The sequence below is a fragment of the Falco biarmicus genome, chromosome 4, assembly GCF_023638135.1.
Source record: "Falco biarmicus isolate bFalBia1 chromosome 4, bFalBia1.pri, whole genome shotgun sequence".
NCBI lineage: Eukaryota > Metazoa > Chordata > Aves > Falconiformes > Falconidae > Falco > Falco biarmicus.
This window is the reverse complement of record NC_079291.1, coordinates 65,730,645-65,746,790: the sequence shown is the minus strand read 5'-3', so window position 1 is coordinate 65,746,790 and position 16,146 is coordinate 65,730,645. Positions and strand designations below refer to the sequence as shown.

The 16,146-nt window shown below is 58.3% G+C and overlaps 1 protein-coding gene across 17 annotated transcripts in view; it reads right to left on the bottom strand.

The window, feature by feature from the left end:
* The window catches only part of TCF3 (transcription factor 3), an 80,198-nt gene that overhangs the window by 7,845 nt on the left and 56,207 nt on the right, over window positions 1-16,146 (bottom strand). For 2 of the 17 annotated variants that reach the window (XM_056338323.1, XM_056338324.1), the window contains exons 9-19: window positions 11,544-11,646; window positions 11,122-11,261; window positions 10,801-10,927; window positions 9,864-9,922; window positions 9,065-9,143; window positions 8,240-8,313; window positions 7,594-7,797; window positions 6,117-6,240; window positions 5,487-5,652; window positions 4,446-4,684; window positions 483-627 (exon numbers count right to left, since the gene is read on the bottom strand). In XM_056338323.1, coding sequence (XP_056194298.1) covers window positions 485-627; window positions 4,446-4,684; window positions 5,487-5,652; window positions 6,117-6,240; window positions 7,594-7,797; window positions 8,240-8,313; window positions 9,065-9,143; window positions 9,864-9,922; window positions 10,801-10,927; window positions 11,122-11,261; window positions 11,544-11,646 — 1,458 coding nt within the window. In that variant the 3' untranslated portion in view covers window positions 483-484. Of the gene's footprint in view, window positions 1-482; window positions 628-1,184; window positions 1,412-4,445; window positions 4,685-5,486; window positions 5,653-6,116; window positions 6,241-7,593; window positions 7,798-8,239; window positions 8,314-9,064; window positions 9,144-9,863; window positions 9,923-10,800; window positions 10,928-11,121; window positions 11,262-11,543; window positions 11,647-16,146 lie in introns of those variants that run through there. The other 15 variants (XM_056338325.1, XM_056338338.1, XM_056338328.1 and 12 more) reach the window with 12 other exon arrangements.

Genomic DNA, 16,146 nt, shown 5'->3' with positions numbered 1-16,146 from the left:
AACAGGCTCAGCTGCTCCTGGCCACGCACCATGTTCCCTTTCAAATGCAGACAGCCCAGCAGCACCTGCCACGGTTTTGCTGGGGGGTGGGGAATGTCACCTTCTGTCTCTCTTGGCATTTCTAGGACCTGCCCATTCCCTCCCATAGAGCCATCGGACAAAGGAGTTGCTGGTTTCCAGTAGCCAGCTGTGGCAGGGCTGGGAGGTGCAGAGCAGAGCTGAGCTGAGCTCACTCAGGATGGTGGGAGCACCGAAACCCTCCGTCCTGGCTACATGGCTGCACCTCTCCTGTGGGGCAGAGGCTCTGGATGTCCACGGATGAGCAAGTGACATGCGTGTGCAAGTCATTTACTTATAGTAAATTAAGAAGGACTTGGCTGGTGCTGAGCACATGGGGCTGAGCAGCCAAAGCAGAGCAGCGTGCGTTGGCAGCAGGCTGGAGCTGCAACAGGGTGCTGGGATCATGCGATGGGGGACGGTACCTTTACATGTGTCCAACAGGGTTGTGACCATCTCCTAGACCAGGATGTGAAGCTGAAAGTGTCATCTGGGGATCTCCTACTACTCCGGACACTTTCTCCTCTTCCCGACGCTTCAGGCAGGCTGCTTTAGGGTTCAGATTGCGCTCTATGCCAAAAACAGCAAGGGAGGGAAGGAAGCAACCTCAGTTTGGGCAACAGCATCGCGCATGGTAACAGCATCCCAAAGAGAGAGCGAGGACAGAGTCCCAGGACAGACACACGGGACCATGCGAGGAAACAACCTCAGTGCAAGCTGCTCCTTGCAGCGGCTGCAGTAACTTGGCTGGACCCCTGCTAGAGCAAAACCCCCTGCCCAGCTGAAACACCGTGCCAATTTAAACATGTGCTTGCTTACAGAAAACCCCCAAGTGCCTCAGCCAGCTCTCGGGGCCCAGGACTGAGTTTTCCAAAGCTGCTTAATGGGATCCAGGTGCCAAATTCCCCATTAAGCATGAGGGGAGACGGACAGAGCAGCCTCAAATCTACCCCAGGCCGGGGCTTTGGAAAGCTCAGCTTGCCACGTGGTGCAGCCGAGGGTGCTGCTGGCAATGCAAACACACAACCTCACGCCGAAAGCAGGAGTCACAACAGAGATGCACACGCACACAGAGATGTGGGGGGAAGAGAAAGGCCCCGAAATGCACCTGCCAGCTGGTACCATACCTCGTACTTGCTGCTCCAGGCCCAGAATGACCTGCACCGCTTGCTGTAGGATGATCAGTTTGGTCTGTGCTTTGTCCGTTTTTAAGTGCATCTGACACATGCGTCCCAGTTCTTTAAAGGCCTCGTTAATGTCCCGCACACGCACCCTTTCCCTGGCGTTATTGGCCATTCTCCTCTCCCGGTCCCTCAGATCTTTGTCCTCCAGTGACAAGGCCTCGTCTGTACTGCTGGGTTCATAGCACCACAGGGATTAGTCAGGGGGGTGGTACCAAGGAGGGGGGCTATACGTTGCCGTGCTGGTAGTGCTTCTGGTGTCCACTGGAAACGGCTCAAACAGCCTCACTTTGCAAAGCCAATTGGTCTCAGGTGCTTTCTGGAGCAGCCCAGGCTCTCTGGGCTGCGTGTTGCCTCTGCGAGCCACGTGAAGGTGCTGCCAGTACGGGGCCAGGCGGCCACGGGGCCAGAGGGTGCTGCCGGGGGTGAGGGTGGGCAGTGGATGCAGGATCGACACCGACACCTTCTCCCCTCTGCAAAACTTTGCCTTCCTGTTCATTTTTGCTTTGAAACTGTAAGTTCCGGGGGTGGTCTCAGCCAAAAACATCGGGTTCATCCCCCAAGGGAAGACTTTTTGACAGAAAGCAAATCCCTCTTTGTAAGATTTCCTTCAAAAATCCCATCTGCAGCAAAATCCTCCCAAGGAAGGCACCTGGGGCAGCCGTGCGAGGCGGCCTGGCCTGGCACCCTCTTACGGGTTGGGGGGCAGCACCAGGGGCAGGAACCAAGTGCCCTGGCTGCTGCTGAGGGTCAGTCTCAGATGCACAGACACTGAATCCAGGTCTTTCACCACAGCTAAAATCACCCTGGAAGGGGGCGATTTTCTTTTCCAGGCACGGCCAGGAGCTTTGGGAGAGCCCCCACCACTGGCAGCACCCCAGGGGTGTCCAAAACACGCAGTGACAAGGGCAGAAGGCAGAGTCGTGCTGGCAGCATCTTAAACCATGGCCTCACCTGCAGCCCATCTCCTCCAAACCCCAATTTACTGTACAGACGACCTTCTCCCCCAGAGCAAAAATTCTTGCAGGAAAGACACCTATCTGAGGAGGGTCCTTGGGTGAGACCTGGAACTGGGACAGACTGGCCTTTGGCTCCAGGGGAGCCCTACGGGGATAAGCCTTCAGCGAAGAGGGGCCGCAGCATCAGAGCCTTCCTGGGTGTGCCGGGGGGGCTGGAGAGCCTCCAGGCGGTGCCCGATTGCGTGGAGCAAAGCAAGGGCTCCCCAGGCAAGCATGTGCCTGTGCTCACTGCCCCTGCCTGCCTCCTCTCCTTGCTACCTTGTCCCTGCCCGTGTCCCCTCCTCACTGCCTTGGTGCCCCGACCGGCACCGCTACTTTCTCTCCAGCGCGCCCAGGATGGCCAGGGGGAGCGGAGCCACCAGCCACCCCAGCACCTGAGCCTGCCCTGCTCGTTCCTCCGAACACAGGCTGGCAGCTCCCTGCAGTGCAGACACAGCTCCAGCAGCGCTTTGCACGCCACAGCGGGGCAGGATGGAGCCGTCTCCCTGCCACCAACAACTGCTGCTGGTGGTCTGCGCTGCCGTGCGGGGTCCTCTGGGTTACAGGGACGTGCGGTGCCTTGGCTGGCTTGTGCCCTGCTCAAAGGGGGCACTGACCCCCACAACACCCCTCAATCTTCACCTGTCCCTTCACACCCCATTAGCCGCTGATGGCAGCAGGAGGATCCTGGCAGCCCATGGCACACGGGGACCGATGACCCCCTCCCACAGCAGCCCTGCAGGAGGGGACGTGGGGGTCGGCTTCTCTCCTGCAAAGCAGCCCAAAGGCCAAAACCACCAGAGAAGGGGCACCCTATCTGCCTGCTGCCGGCAGCACGTGGGGCTCGGCTCGCTTCCCCGACTGCGTCCAAGAAGGGTTTAAAAAGGGACAAGCGTGGGAGACCAAAGTGAACACGGTGCCAACTCTGTCTAGCCCCTGCCCCCCCGCCGCCCCTCGGCTCCTGCCTCGATCCGCAAGCAGCAAGTACAAGGTAGAGAGTGGGACCACCGAGAGGTCACGGCTGGGGACTGTCTGTAGGAGATCGGAAAGAACAGAACCAAAAAATAAAAACTCAAAAAAAAAAAAAAAGGAAAGGGAAATTAAAAAAGAGACAGGAAAAAATATACATGTTATGAAAGGCAAAAAATTACAAACTGAAGAGAGGCACAAAGGACTCCAACATCAATGCAACAGCAGAGGCCAGCAGAGAGAAGCACAGCCAGGCACAAACCACCGATGCGTGTTACAACAGCCTCTGCAGAGAGAAAGGGGGTTAACCTGCCACGGCACCCCAGCAGCAGCGGGCCAGGAGCGGGAGCATGCACTGCGGGATGCAGGAACAAAGCAGCAAAGTCCTCCAGAGCAGAAAGCCAAGGCCTCCGCTTCCCCTCCCGCTGGGACGCAGCACCCAGGACAAGCACCAGTGGCAGAGATGGGCACACGCGCCGGGGAAGGGAGCGAGCATGCCCCGGCCGGGGGGAGACCCTGCGTGCGCACGCCTGCAGCTCCGGGCTCTGCTAGCGATGGGCAGCGCTCCCAGCTTGCACCGGAGCCCTGGCTGTACAGGCAGCAAGGGCTGCTCAACCCTGGGCTCAGCGTCTCCGTCCCCTGCCCCTCGCACGGCTCCAGCGATCCCCAGGGGTCTGCCGGGTGCCCACCAACCTAGGGTGCAGCGGTGGGGACAGGAGCGCAGAGCGGGCAGGGAGGACAGGGCGTCACTCACTGCTGCTGCAGCTGCAGGCAGAGATGGGCTCTGTGCTTGGAGCAGCCCTCGGAGAGACGTCAGATCTGGGCCCCTCTGGCAGATTTGCTGGGTTTGGGGTTTGAACTGCCGCCCCCCCCTCCCCGCCGCCCCCCTCATTCTGTTGGCCAAGCAGCTGAGCAAAATGCCTGGCTGCAGGAAAGCAAGGACGGCGCAGGTGCCCCCTCTGGGACCAGCATGCAGCACGCAGAGTGGCAGTGGGGAACAAAGAACAGCAGGGATGCAAAAAAGGGGGGGACGGGGGAGGATGGGGGGGGGGGAACGGGGGAGAAAGAAAAAAAAAAGGAGAGAAAAAAAAAAAAAAAGACATCAACAGCCTTGGGAACTCAAGGACACAGGGGAGACAGACAGTGCGAGGCACCACAGCACGTCACAGGAGACAGACAGACAGACAGCCCCGTGCCGATCAGATACGTAAAATATCACCACTCCGGGACCCTCACTGACCTCTAACTTGTTGCTCCAGGTTCAGTATGACTGATACGGCCTGGTGTAGGATTAGCAGTTTGGTCTGCGGTTTTTCGCTGTTTAGGTGGAGTTGGCACATGCGTCCGAGCTCTTTAAAGGCCTCGTTGATGTCACGGACCCGCAGGCGCTCACGGGCATTATTGGCGACCCTCCTTTCTCTCTCTCTCTCGGCTTTTTGCTCTGGGGGAAGAAGATCGTCCTCCTCATCCTCATCTTGACTAATGGTTTAAAATAAGAACGAGACAGGGACATTCCTCGCGTGCACTCTCAGCACTGGTCAACTCACAGAAAAGAAACACATGTTGAGGCACCGAGATGCCAAGCCCCGTGCAAGCCGGGGCGCTGCACCCTGCGTGCTCCCACCAGGACATGCTGGCCCAGTGCCCCACACTCAGACACGGGGACACGCAGTGACTTTGGAGAGAAGCAGTTAAGGCCCTTCTTCTGCCTCTTTGCAAACAGCAAGGATAGAAACCACAACAATGTGATTAAGGCCTGAGCTTGTTGCCAGGAGGTTGCAGGGTGGCCTGGAGAAGGTGAGGGGGCCAACACCGGTGTCCCAAGCTGGCGTTTTGGGAAGACCACCAGGGTAGGAGGTGGCTGCGGTCTGGCAGGAGTGGAGCTGGCGCTGCCCCTCCGGGCAGCATCACCCTGGTGAGGTCTCCGAGCCGATGGCGAGGTTGCAGACAAGCCCACACGCTGGAAGGACTCTACCTGATCCACTGCCACAGATCTGGTTGGATGTGACAGAGGATACAGCAGCCTGAAGCAGACCGCGGAGATGACCTGGAGCAGGGAGGAGGTCAAAGCCTTCCCCACCCCTGGCTGAGGGAAGCTGAGCGTTCGGTCCGTCCCTCCCATGCACAGCCACAAGCAACGCCCTGAGTGACCACGCAGGGGGGTGCAGTTTGTGCAGGTCAGGCGCAAGCCCTCTGCTTTACCAGCGCCTGGTGGGTCACCATGGCTGTACCCCAGCCCAAACGCCCCCAGCCTGGTAACAGAGTAAGTGAAGGGAGAGACCTGTTCAAAGAGCACCTTGTTCTGTTCCGGGAGGGTTTCAGCTCCTTCTTCTCCTCTTCCGAGTTATCTGCTACTGATGTGTTCTCTTCGTCCTCCTTCTCTTCCCTCTTTATTTCGCTGGTTCCTGTGGAGACGCTGCTTCGTCCCAGACCCCCTGACAAGCCTGCTGAGGAAGCAGAGCCAGACGATGGTTGGAGGGGCCAAACCCACACGGAAGGCTCGGGGGTCCCCAGGCCCTGCTCCTGCTGTGCTGCACTGCCAGTGTGTGGCCACCCTGACTCATCCTGCATCGCCTGTCTGCAGCCAGAGGAGCTGGAGGGATGCTGCCTCTGCCCTGCCACCACTCCCTGTTCTTCCCCACGCCTCCCAGGCCCTCCAGAATGACAACTCAACCTCCCCCAGCAGAGCAGGGCCCAGGGGCTCTGTGCACCCACAGCTGGCAGGAGGGACAGGAACATGTAGCTCAAACCTCTGGAAAAAGCTCAAGGTAGAAAGTGCCCTGCAGGTGCTGCAAGGAAGCCCTGACCTTGCAAGAGCACCCATCTCCCCCCAGGGCTGGACCTAACGGTGCCCTGCATCACCCCCGCAGCAGGCGAGCCCCAACCGCGCATGCGTGCAGAGCTGCCTTACCGCTGTACGTGTCTTGCTGCCTGTTGAGGTCAGGGAGCGAGCTGGGCTGTGACGGAAGCGCGACGTGGTTGTGGAGCATGCTGGGGTTGCTGGACAACCCATCTTCGGGGTGACCTCCTCCCACCTACAGCAGAACAAGCAAAGCAAGCCTTGAGGGGGTGGGAGTGTCACGGCCGGTGGGCACAGGCATGGTCACCCCGAGCACAGGGGCAGGACTCAGCAGACCAGGCTGAGGTGGCACCGCGTGTCCCCTCGCACACTCCCACCACCCGGAGCGTGGACATGCCGGAGGGAAGAGCCAACCTGCTCCAGCACCAGCTCTCCCCCGGGGCCACGGCGGGGGCACTGCAGAAAGCAGCTCCGTGCCCCGCACATCAGCTGGACCAAACAGAAAGCCCCCATCAGTGCTGTCTCCCCCCACCATGGAAAAGCCTCTCTCTGCCTGGACATGAGGCTGGCACACTGGAGAGGACACCCTGCCTGGGCTGCACATATCCCATCTCCATCAAGCACCAAGGTTTCTGCCACTTCCCCAGTGCCACCAGAGCAAGGGACATCCCAGTAGCGTGACCTTCGCTCCGAAGGGCCTGGATGAAAAGGGGGAGCATCAGGCAGTCCCTCTGAGCCCACCCCCCCCGGCTGCACTACGCTGGCCAGGGACCAGCAGGATGGAGCCAGCCCTGCCGCAAACACTCCTGTTTCTGCATGCAGACGGCAGCAGTTTGCAACAGAGGACACGGGTAATTCATCGCTTAGTAGCAGAGTCTGGGGAGTTTGGAAAGGAAGCACATCTGGTTCTCTAGGGAGACTAGAGACCAGTTACTGTTTGTTGCAGCAGGCAACCAGCTCTGCCAAAAATGCGCTTCTGTGGTCATCAGCCTCTGGACAAGAGGGGTACTGTGGTGGCCCAGCACGGGAACCCAGCATCCACGTGCTCAGGGCACCCAGGACCTGACCTGCCACGCTCCCTGGAGCCTGAATGAGCCCCCACATATCAGCACCCCCCAAATGCACGGAAGGATGCGGTGCCTGCCCGAACAGTTCAGAGCAGAGAAGTCCTGGCGATACCTGGTGCTCTATACCCGCAGTCCTGCCCTGCGCCAGATACCTCTCCTCCTTCTCCCTGTATCCCCCAGGGATGGCTTGAAGCTGTCCTGAGGGATTTCCATACACGTTGCAGGGAAAGAAGAGCTTTCACCACCTTTGCCTGTCCTGAGAAGGGGCATGAATGAACTGCACGTGGGCTTGTGCCTTAGAGCCACCACTGCGCTGAGTGCGGATTCAACCCTCCCTGCACGAACGTGGCAAGCCACTGCACCTCTGGGCACGTCACCTGCTCAAAGCTGTCACAGCTGACCCAAGCTGGTCCACACCGAGCTATTCTCACACCAAGGGCAACATCGTCAGATGCCAGGGCACCCCATGACATCTGTCCCTGGCATGTCCCTGCCAGCTGCCACGAGGCCTCCGCACTTACCAGACTCGGGTGCCTGTTCCCCAGGGACATGACCGAGGCAGGGAAGGCCTGGCCCAGGCTGCCCACGGTGGCACTGTGGGCTGGTGCCGAGCCCAGGAGCCCATGCATGTCCCCATGGTTGCTCGGCATGGCGGCTGTCTGGCCCACGGCGTGATTCCTCAGCACGTGGATGGCTTCGTCCAACCTGTCTTCCATTTTGTTTTGCTTGAAGGACAGGACAGAGAAACAGGTCTGCATTAACGCCTGTAAAGCCGGCGCCTGCTGCAGCTCTCTGCACCACGGAACGGCCGGGGGCAATCGTGTGCTCAGCTATTGCGAGGCAGTGCTGTCCCCCAAAGGCACAAGGGGTCACACAAGTGGAACTGCCCAGCACAGGGAGGCAGAACCCAGCCACAAATCTGTTCGGCTGGGCCAGACGTGACGTACACGGGCCATACACAGGGGGTGGGTGCAGGGCAGCGAAGCTCCATCGAGGCTCAGGGAAGCAGAGCCCAACTCGCTCAGCTGCTTCTAACCATGTCCATCTATTGACCGGCCACCCTCCTTCAGGCCCCAGATGTTTAGGGGAGAGGAATGTACCCCAAAGTCCTTTACTGCCAGGTGCACAAGGGACGGAAGAGCAAAGAAGTCTTGCAGCATCACTTACTAAAGTGTGGAGGCTCCCTTCATAGCTGGGAGATAAGGCACCCTGTCCGCTCGCTCGCGACCACTGGGATGTGCCTGCAAACAAACGGGGAAAGGTTGGGACCAGGCTTGGCTGCCGCTAGATGGGGCTGGAAGCTGGGCCACCAAGCTGGGCACAGGCCACCACGGCACCGCACGGCGCAACGGGCTGGCCTCTGCTCTGCCTCAGCAGGAAACTGAGCTCAGGTCCTCAGACCTCAAGAGGTTTCTAAATTTCTGTCACCCCCGGGAGCGGGCAGCCAGCACACACGCTGTGCTTGCTCCCACCCCAGGGGAGCAGCGGGCTGGGGGGTGCAAAGTGCTCCGCACCCCGGGCACCGAGGACCTTTGGTGCCAGCTGTGCTGGGCAGAAAGGAGACCTCTCCTGCTGGATGGCAGCAGAGCTTTCTAGGGGTGCTGAAAATGGTTTTTAACTAGTTGGCTGCTTCACAGTTCCCACCGTGCTCCTTCCATGGGAGACAAAACCAGGGACAAGCCCCCCCAGCCTCCCTGGGACGGGACACTCGTGGACAGGGTCCATCTGAACAGCTCTGAATGGGGGCAAAGCTACAACCGACTACAGCAAAGGGACGCACAGTTTCACAGGAGACGTTTAAGTCAAGTTCTACAAGTTTGCTTGTCCTTACCCTTCACTCTCCTGCTTTTAAAAATAAACCGGATTTGGCAAGATTGCCAAAAGTGTCTTTAATGAGGGTCTGGGGCTGACCTGGGATGTACGCTGCCTTGGACCCCCCCAAAGGCAAACCTGACATCCCCCTTTACATAAAGAGCAACGTTTTTTACCTACCTGCAAGGCCCTGAGGGGAGCCGACCGGTGTAGAGGGGTTTGACGAGAAGTTATTGCTAGAGTGATCGGGGGAATAAATCTGGAGCGAGAGAAGCAAGGCATGGTCAGCAGTGCCCACCCCTGCGATGGCTCTCCCCCTCCCCAGCAGCATCGCCGAGCCCAGGTGCAGTGAGGACCACACGATGGGACCACAGGACCCTTCCTAGATCCACAGCAGCTCCCAGCCCACCAGTCCCCCCACAGCTCCCCCATTAATGCTGGGGTCTCTCTCTGTCCCCACTGCTGCCACCCCTGCAGCTACAGCCTTTGTTCTTAAGGTCCCACCTTGGAAGGAAGCAAGAGCTCCAAAAAATTGCTGCAGGGTATAGTGCTGGCGAAGCAAAGGTCCCTGCACTGAATGGGACAGAGGCAACTTCAAGTTCTGATAGCCCCGTGGGACCAGTGCCTTCCAGTCTGAACTAGCACATGCAGGGCCGGGACTACTGGGACCTGCAAGTCCTGCTACGAGGGCTGCATCTTGCGAGATGAGTAGCAGGGTCCATGGCATGGGTCTGTGGGGCCACCATAATTTCCCCAGCTGCCCAAAGGTGCTTTTGCACAGCGCCAGGACACAGGGTGGCAGAGCACACAGCAGGGAAAACCCTCCCTCCTCAGAGGCTGCTGTGGTTTTGGGGTGAATTCACCCAAACTTCTCAATATGTCCATCTTCCCTGCTGCCTAGGGGGTCCCTGTTACAGAGGGGAGGTCCAACACTGCAACAGGACAGGGATCAGCGTCAAGGATCGGCAGAAACACTTACTGAAGCTAGTGCCTTCCCGAGCGCATCTCCTGAGCTCCCAGCTGTGGTTCCTCTGTTACCTGCCGAGAGAGGACAAAGACATCACTGCCAGGGTGCCAGAAACCCAGCAGGACAAGGCACTCATAACAAGCCCTTCTCCGGGGTCACCTGCTCTGAGACTGAAATTTCTTGCTCTTACTGCTTTGCTTGAAAATTAAACGGATGCCCAGCTCAGAGCAGCCTAGATGAGGGCACCCACGGGGCTGCAGGAACGTCTTTATAAGACACTGGGTCAAAACTGCCATACCATCAACAGCGATCAGGTATCTCTGCTGCAGCACAGCCCATTTTCACAGGGCATCTTAAGCCCCTACAATGCCCAACTTGCTTCCCCTCCTCTAAACAAGGGGTTTTCTATGAATCAAGGTCAAGATCCTCATTTCCTGGGGAACACGAATCCATTTCAATAACAGGTTTTGTAACAGGTTCAGCAGGGTTAGAGATTAAAGCACTCGGGGGTTTAACATGGTATCCAAATGCAGCACAAGCATTCCTGTTCCGGTTTTAGCCAAACAGCTTCACACATACCCCCGCCTTCCCGCAACGCGGGTGCAAATTGTTCCCGCAACTCATTCAAGCCACAGCACCTCCCGGAGATAATGTCACAGCTCCTGGTCTCCTCCCAGATCCACCCAGCGAGGTGTAAACCCTCAAGCCAGCACCCTGTCTCCTACAGCCTGCCCAGCTGTCCGGCAGCAATAACCTCGCCGTGCCTCTTCCCCACGCAGTCACCCCATGCACGGGCGACACGCAAGGGATAAATAGTGCCTGGTACGTCAGACACAGGCATCACAGGCTCGGGCAGCTGAGGTTTGCATTTTCCAGTTAAGGCTCTGCAAGGCAGCAGAGCGAGGGGGGTCACGCTGGGGACCACCACGCGCCCGGGGGCCGTACGTACCCATCATGCTGTCCGTGCCACTGATCGGGGGCGTATGACTGGAGACACCGTACGGCGTGGAGGCAGAGGAAAAGCCAGACACAGAGGGGAGTCCGCCGTTAACCTCTCCTGAATGAAGCTGGTAGTTCTGGCAGAGAGGGGGGAGAGGGGTGAGAAGTGCCCTCGAAAGGCTGCCAGGCTTCGGCATCTGGCCAGGACCCAGGTCCTCCCTGTCGGCAGCCGCCCTGAGCCGACAGCTCCGGGACGAGGTGACAACACTGCCACTGGCCAGCCAAGCAGAGCCCCCCAGCCCGCCCGCGGGGCAGCGCGGGGACGCGTTACCATGCGTTCGTGCTGATGTAAACTGTTGAAGCCGCTGGACTGTGGGAGCGGGGAGGAGGAGCTGCCCAGCATGGCACCGTAACTCGACTGGCTCATGGCACCCGGTGAACTCCACAGGTCTGGCGAGTTATGGAGCCCGTCTGGAAGGAAAAGCAGAGCTGAGCAGGGCAGAGGCAGCAGCCCGCACAGGGACAAGTCCACCCAGGCTGAGAAGCCACGTCTGTCCCCACCACATCCCGCCTATGCCAAGCATCACCCACCGAGCAGATCGGAGCCATTTTGGGGCTGCTTTGTGTCTCAAACACTCCTGCCCCAAGCTCCCTGCATCTCAAGTGCTGTGCAATTCTTCCTGCTGTTTGCAATGGGCCAGGCAGCCCCTGCTCTGAGCAGCCCGCAGGACACCGGGGCTGGTAACAACTCACCTGCCATATAAAAGGCTCCGGGATACACAGTGCTGGGAGGTTTCGAGGGAGTATATCCAGCTGGATCCCTGCTGTAGTCATCACCTGAGTTGGATGGATACACCTGTGGGGCACGGAAGAGGTTGAAGAGAAGTGCTCGGCCGCTCCACGGCCCCACATCCTCCCCATGGGCCACCCCGCTCCACGCTGCTTCGCTTTCATTCATTATAGCAGATGACAGAGTCCCACAGCAAAGCCGAGGCGGGGGGGGCAAGGACACCAAAGCAGCTCAGCCAAAGTCACGGCAGCAGCACAGGGGACGGGGCCATGGTGCAGACACAGCCCGTCTGCCTTCCCGGAACCGCGCGGATCCCCGCAGCCCCCCTCCGGCAGAAGACGCACCGCAGTGCCAGCAGAAGTTTCAACTCTCTGCTCTAGTTCCTTTTTCTGCGGTTGTAACTTTTTATGGGTAACCACAAAAGCCATCGTTTCTCTGTGCTATAACCCCGCACCCAAGGAAGGTGCCGACGGGGACCAGCTAGGCTTCGGGACCTGCTCACCCCCACACCGGCCCTGCTGCATGCACCGTGACGGCAGCAGCTGCCTCTGCTCAAACCCTTCACCGAAATCAGCCCGTCCTGCTTGAGGGGAAACTGAGGCACGGGGGAAGCTGAGGGCTGAGCAGGTTCCTCAGAGGGGATGTCACATGGGAAGGGATGGCTCTCAGACAGCTTCTGACCGGATTTCTCCAGCTATGTTATTTAATTAATTCAGCTATGTTATTTAACAGCATATCGAGCAAAATAAAAGCTTTTTTTTTTCTTCTAAATTAACCAAACCCATCCTAGAAAGCCCTTACCGAAAACCATCTTCTGCCAGTGCAAAAACACTTTTTTTTTTTTAAACTCAGAAATTCAATACACAAAGAAACTGAAATGCCACTCAAAATTACGTGAGAACTTTTGTTACAGCTTATTTTCATACCCATTGATTCATTCTGAAACCACTAATCGTGTTTTTTTAAGTAGACACGAAAGCAGAGGAGGGTGCAGGGGCCAGCCGGGCATGCTCTGCCAGCTCTGCCTGGAAGACACAGCTCTCTTTGGAAAGGAAACCTGCCCCCAGTTTCTCTTTCCCCACACCCAGCCAGCTTCTTCTGACCACTTGTCCTCACCTAGCAAGAAGGGGCAAAATCGCTCTTTATTTCTGTAACTGCCCCAAACATCAGGATTTTTTCTTTTTTTTGGGGGGGCAGTGGTGATAATAGAAAATAGGGGTCTTTAGCCTATCTGGTTAAAACCAAAGCAAAACAAAAAGCTCTGCAAAGCACCAGCAATCACACTTAAATATGTAACTTCATTTTATAACTTCATTTTCCCCCTGGCAGCCGAGGTTCCTGCTTCTCAGAGCAGCTTCTCTCTAAGCTGGGGGGGTTCAGAGCCCCAGGGGCAGCCCCAGCCCCTCGCCACCCATCAGCTCTAGGGCAGCAGGCAACTGGACCCCGCGGGGCGAGGGGGAGCTGGAAGCCACTGGTGCTACAGACCGAGACTGGGCAACTTGGAAAATAAAGAAGAAATAAAAAGAAAAGAGGGGGAAGGGAAAAACCTGACAGACGATGGCAGCTGCCCTTCACCCCTCGCTTAAGAAAGAAAAATCAGGGCACTCGGCCTTTGCGTGGCATCGCAGGATGGTGCTGGGGTGCTGCGGGCACACGGAGCAGCGCGTGGGCAGCGCGTGCGGCCGGGGAGAGCAGGGGAATGGAGGAGGCTGCAAAGAACAAGAATCCAGTAAATTGACTTTTCCTATAATTTGATTAAATAGCGGGAGCTGGGACAGGGAATCGAATGAAGCACGTCTAATAGCCCCGCGCCATCTGCCAGGGGCTGGCACCTGGCCAGCACGCGAGGCAGCTGTGCGGCAGCGGAGCTGGCGCGGGGGGGCCACGGTGAGCTGCAACATCCATTTAATAAATCCAGAGCGAAAATAAGAAGAATAAAACAGCAGGGATGAGCGGACCAGGATTGCAAAGCAGGGGGGAGTTCCCCTTGCTGCGTCGCCACCCTGCTCCCCCATCCGCAGATACACCCCCACCCCCATCTCCTGTTGGGCCCCCAGGGGCCAGGTTTCACTCCAGGAGTGGCTCTGGCCCCTCCAAATCTTTCATTTCCCCACTCGGTGCGGGGGGAGGCTGTGAAAAGCCAACTGTGCTCTTCCCCACACCGGCCAAGAGCATCCCAGCCCCGCCGCGTGTGGGGGAGCCGGCCGAGCCGGGGGCCGCCGGCCAAGCGCTGCAGGAAACAGTAAATCAGTGCCAGGTCCCCCCCTCCCCACCCCGTGGCCCCAGCCCTTGCGCCGGCAGCTCCGGCCGAGCCGGCGGTGGCCTTGGGGACCTCCAGGTGAGGTCATTTCCTCCGGTTAAAATTGCCAGCGCAGCGAGAGAGCTGCATGAAAAGCCCCAGTGCTGGGATTCGCAGGGCTTTGTGGTGTTGGGTTGTTTTTCCCCTCCCTGCTTTTCTTGCTTAAATGCATGAACTGGGGTGGGACTTCAGGCAGACTAAAGCTAAACAGAGCAGTGACCAGACTGTGAATTCACAGGCTGAAACGGCTCCCAGCCACCACACTCACTGTGGCAACAAAATCCTACAGGAATCAACTTGCACAAAATCCCTCCCCAGCTTCCTCCGGCAAAGCCAGACGACGTGCAGCGGGGGCTCGGGGGCCTCATCCAGCCCCAGGTCCTGTGCCTGGACATGCCAGCCTGCAGGGGAGCATGGCCACGAGCACTAACCCTGCTCTCCAGCTCCGCATTGTGTGTTTCACACTAACTAACCCCAAAGGGCCGTGGGTTACAAGCCCAGTGCCCCTGCCCGTAGCCCCGGCATCGCTTTCACATCCCTCTTCAACCGCCTCCAACGCCGCCAGTGCCTCTTGGTGCCTTTGGCAGAATCACTCCTCTTTCAGCCACCCCCAACTATTCCATCCACTGACCTCTCCGAGTTTCAAAGCAGCGAGGGAATTACAGATTAAAGCATTTTATTTTAATAAGATGCTGATTAACCTATTTATTTTGCACAGGGTCCAGCGATAACATGGGGCAGGCTCCTGCGCAGGCGAGTCAGACAAGAAAGAGCCTTTGATCCGCTGCCTTTGAGGCCGGCAACTCCTTTTGCTCTGCACTTCTGGCACTGCCTCGGTACGGATTTTGCTCCCCAGGTGTGGAAGTCAAAAACCAAACCGAGAAGCCGGAGGTCACAGCAAAGAGAGGGCAGCAAGCACCAGCCCATCCACCAACAACTGGAGCTCTGCGGTCAAGGGGCAGCCGAGGCGACAGCCAGCGCTTTCTGGGCTGGAAAAGCCGCTGTGCAGCATTGGCTCAGGCACAGGGAAGGCGCTGAGCTCTGGCTCTTCCTCTGGGAATCGTGGCCCTTTAGGGCGCTGCCAGCACAGGGGGCAGCGAGCCCCTTCACCTTTTGAAATCGGAGGCCAATAAAGGGCCATTTGTTGGGAGCGATGTTTTCCCCACATGTCGACCAGGATGTAAAAGCCCTGCGTTTCACACACCAACTCGACGCAACGCGACAGATTCTGCTTGGCGCAGGTTTTCCCTGTTAAAACGCAGATTGCTGGAGCAACTGAGCGCTGCTGGCTGGGGCTGGTTTCTGCACAACGAGGGTCCACACGGACCCTCCAGCCCGCAAACCCCATCTGGGCAGCCCTCTGCACCCTCCTCTCCCTCCATCCTCCCAAGAGCAGCATCTCGGGGGGCATTTCCAAAGGCAGAACCACAGCGGAGGTTACAGACCAAGCTTTGTGCGAGCAGCGAGGGAACAGCAGGGAACAGCATGGCACGAGACCTCCCCCACGGGTGGACGCACACGGGTTTTCCCCCAGGACTGGGGGAGCGGGCACCCGCTTCACATCGCATCAGCGGCAACTTTGGCAGCCAGCAGCACGACGTGCTCGGGCAAGGGCACGTCTCCAGCACCGCCCCAGCCTGGGCTCCAGCTCGCCCGCAGGATAGAGCCTGCCCGTCCCCCTGCAAGCACGCAAACGCTCCAGCGAGGAATGCAGCCTCGGCTGCCGCGCAGCCAGACAGCTCCCATATTCCTGCAGGAACCCTCCAGCCCACTCCAATTAGCTTTTCTGGAGATCCCATTACTTCTAGCCACAAAGACATTGTTCAGTTTATTCCCCTGTAACAGCCGCAAGAGCATGGCTAAGATATTCCTACAGGCTGCTCGGCTTTCTTATAAAACAGCCCAGGCAGTGCACACACCTGGAGCAGCCCCAGCTGCCTGCCCGCATTACAACTGGTTTGGTTTCCCTTCTGGAGTGAAATCTGATCGCATAAAATATTACATTTCACTCGGGCACTCACGACATAACATCAAACAGACGAGAGCCAGCAAGGGCAGGAGGTGGTGGGTGCGGGCTCTGGCCAGGGAGGTGCCACCACCAGCCGCTCCACCTCTCCAGTCAGTCCCCCGGCACTGCAGTCCCACAGGGCTTCCCCATTTCTCCTACATAGGAAGCTGGAGTTGGGAAAACCCTTCCCCCATCCTGCTAAAATCCAAGCCCTCAATGTTTGGGGTGGCTGGACCCGTAGGGCCAGCAGCTCTGGTGG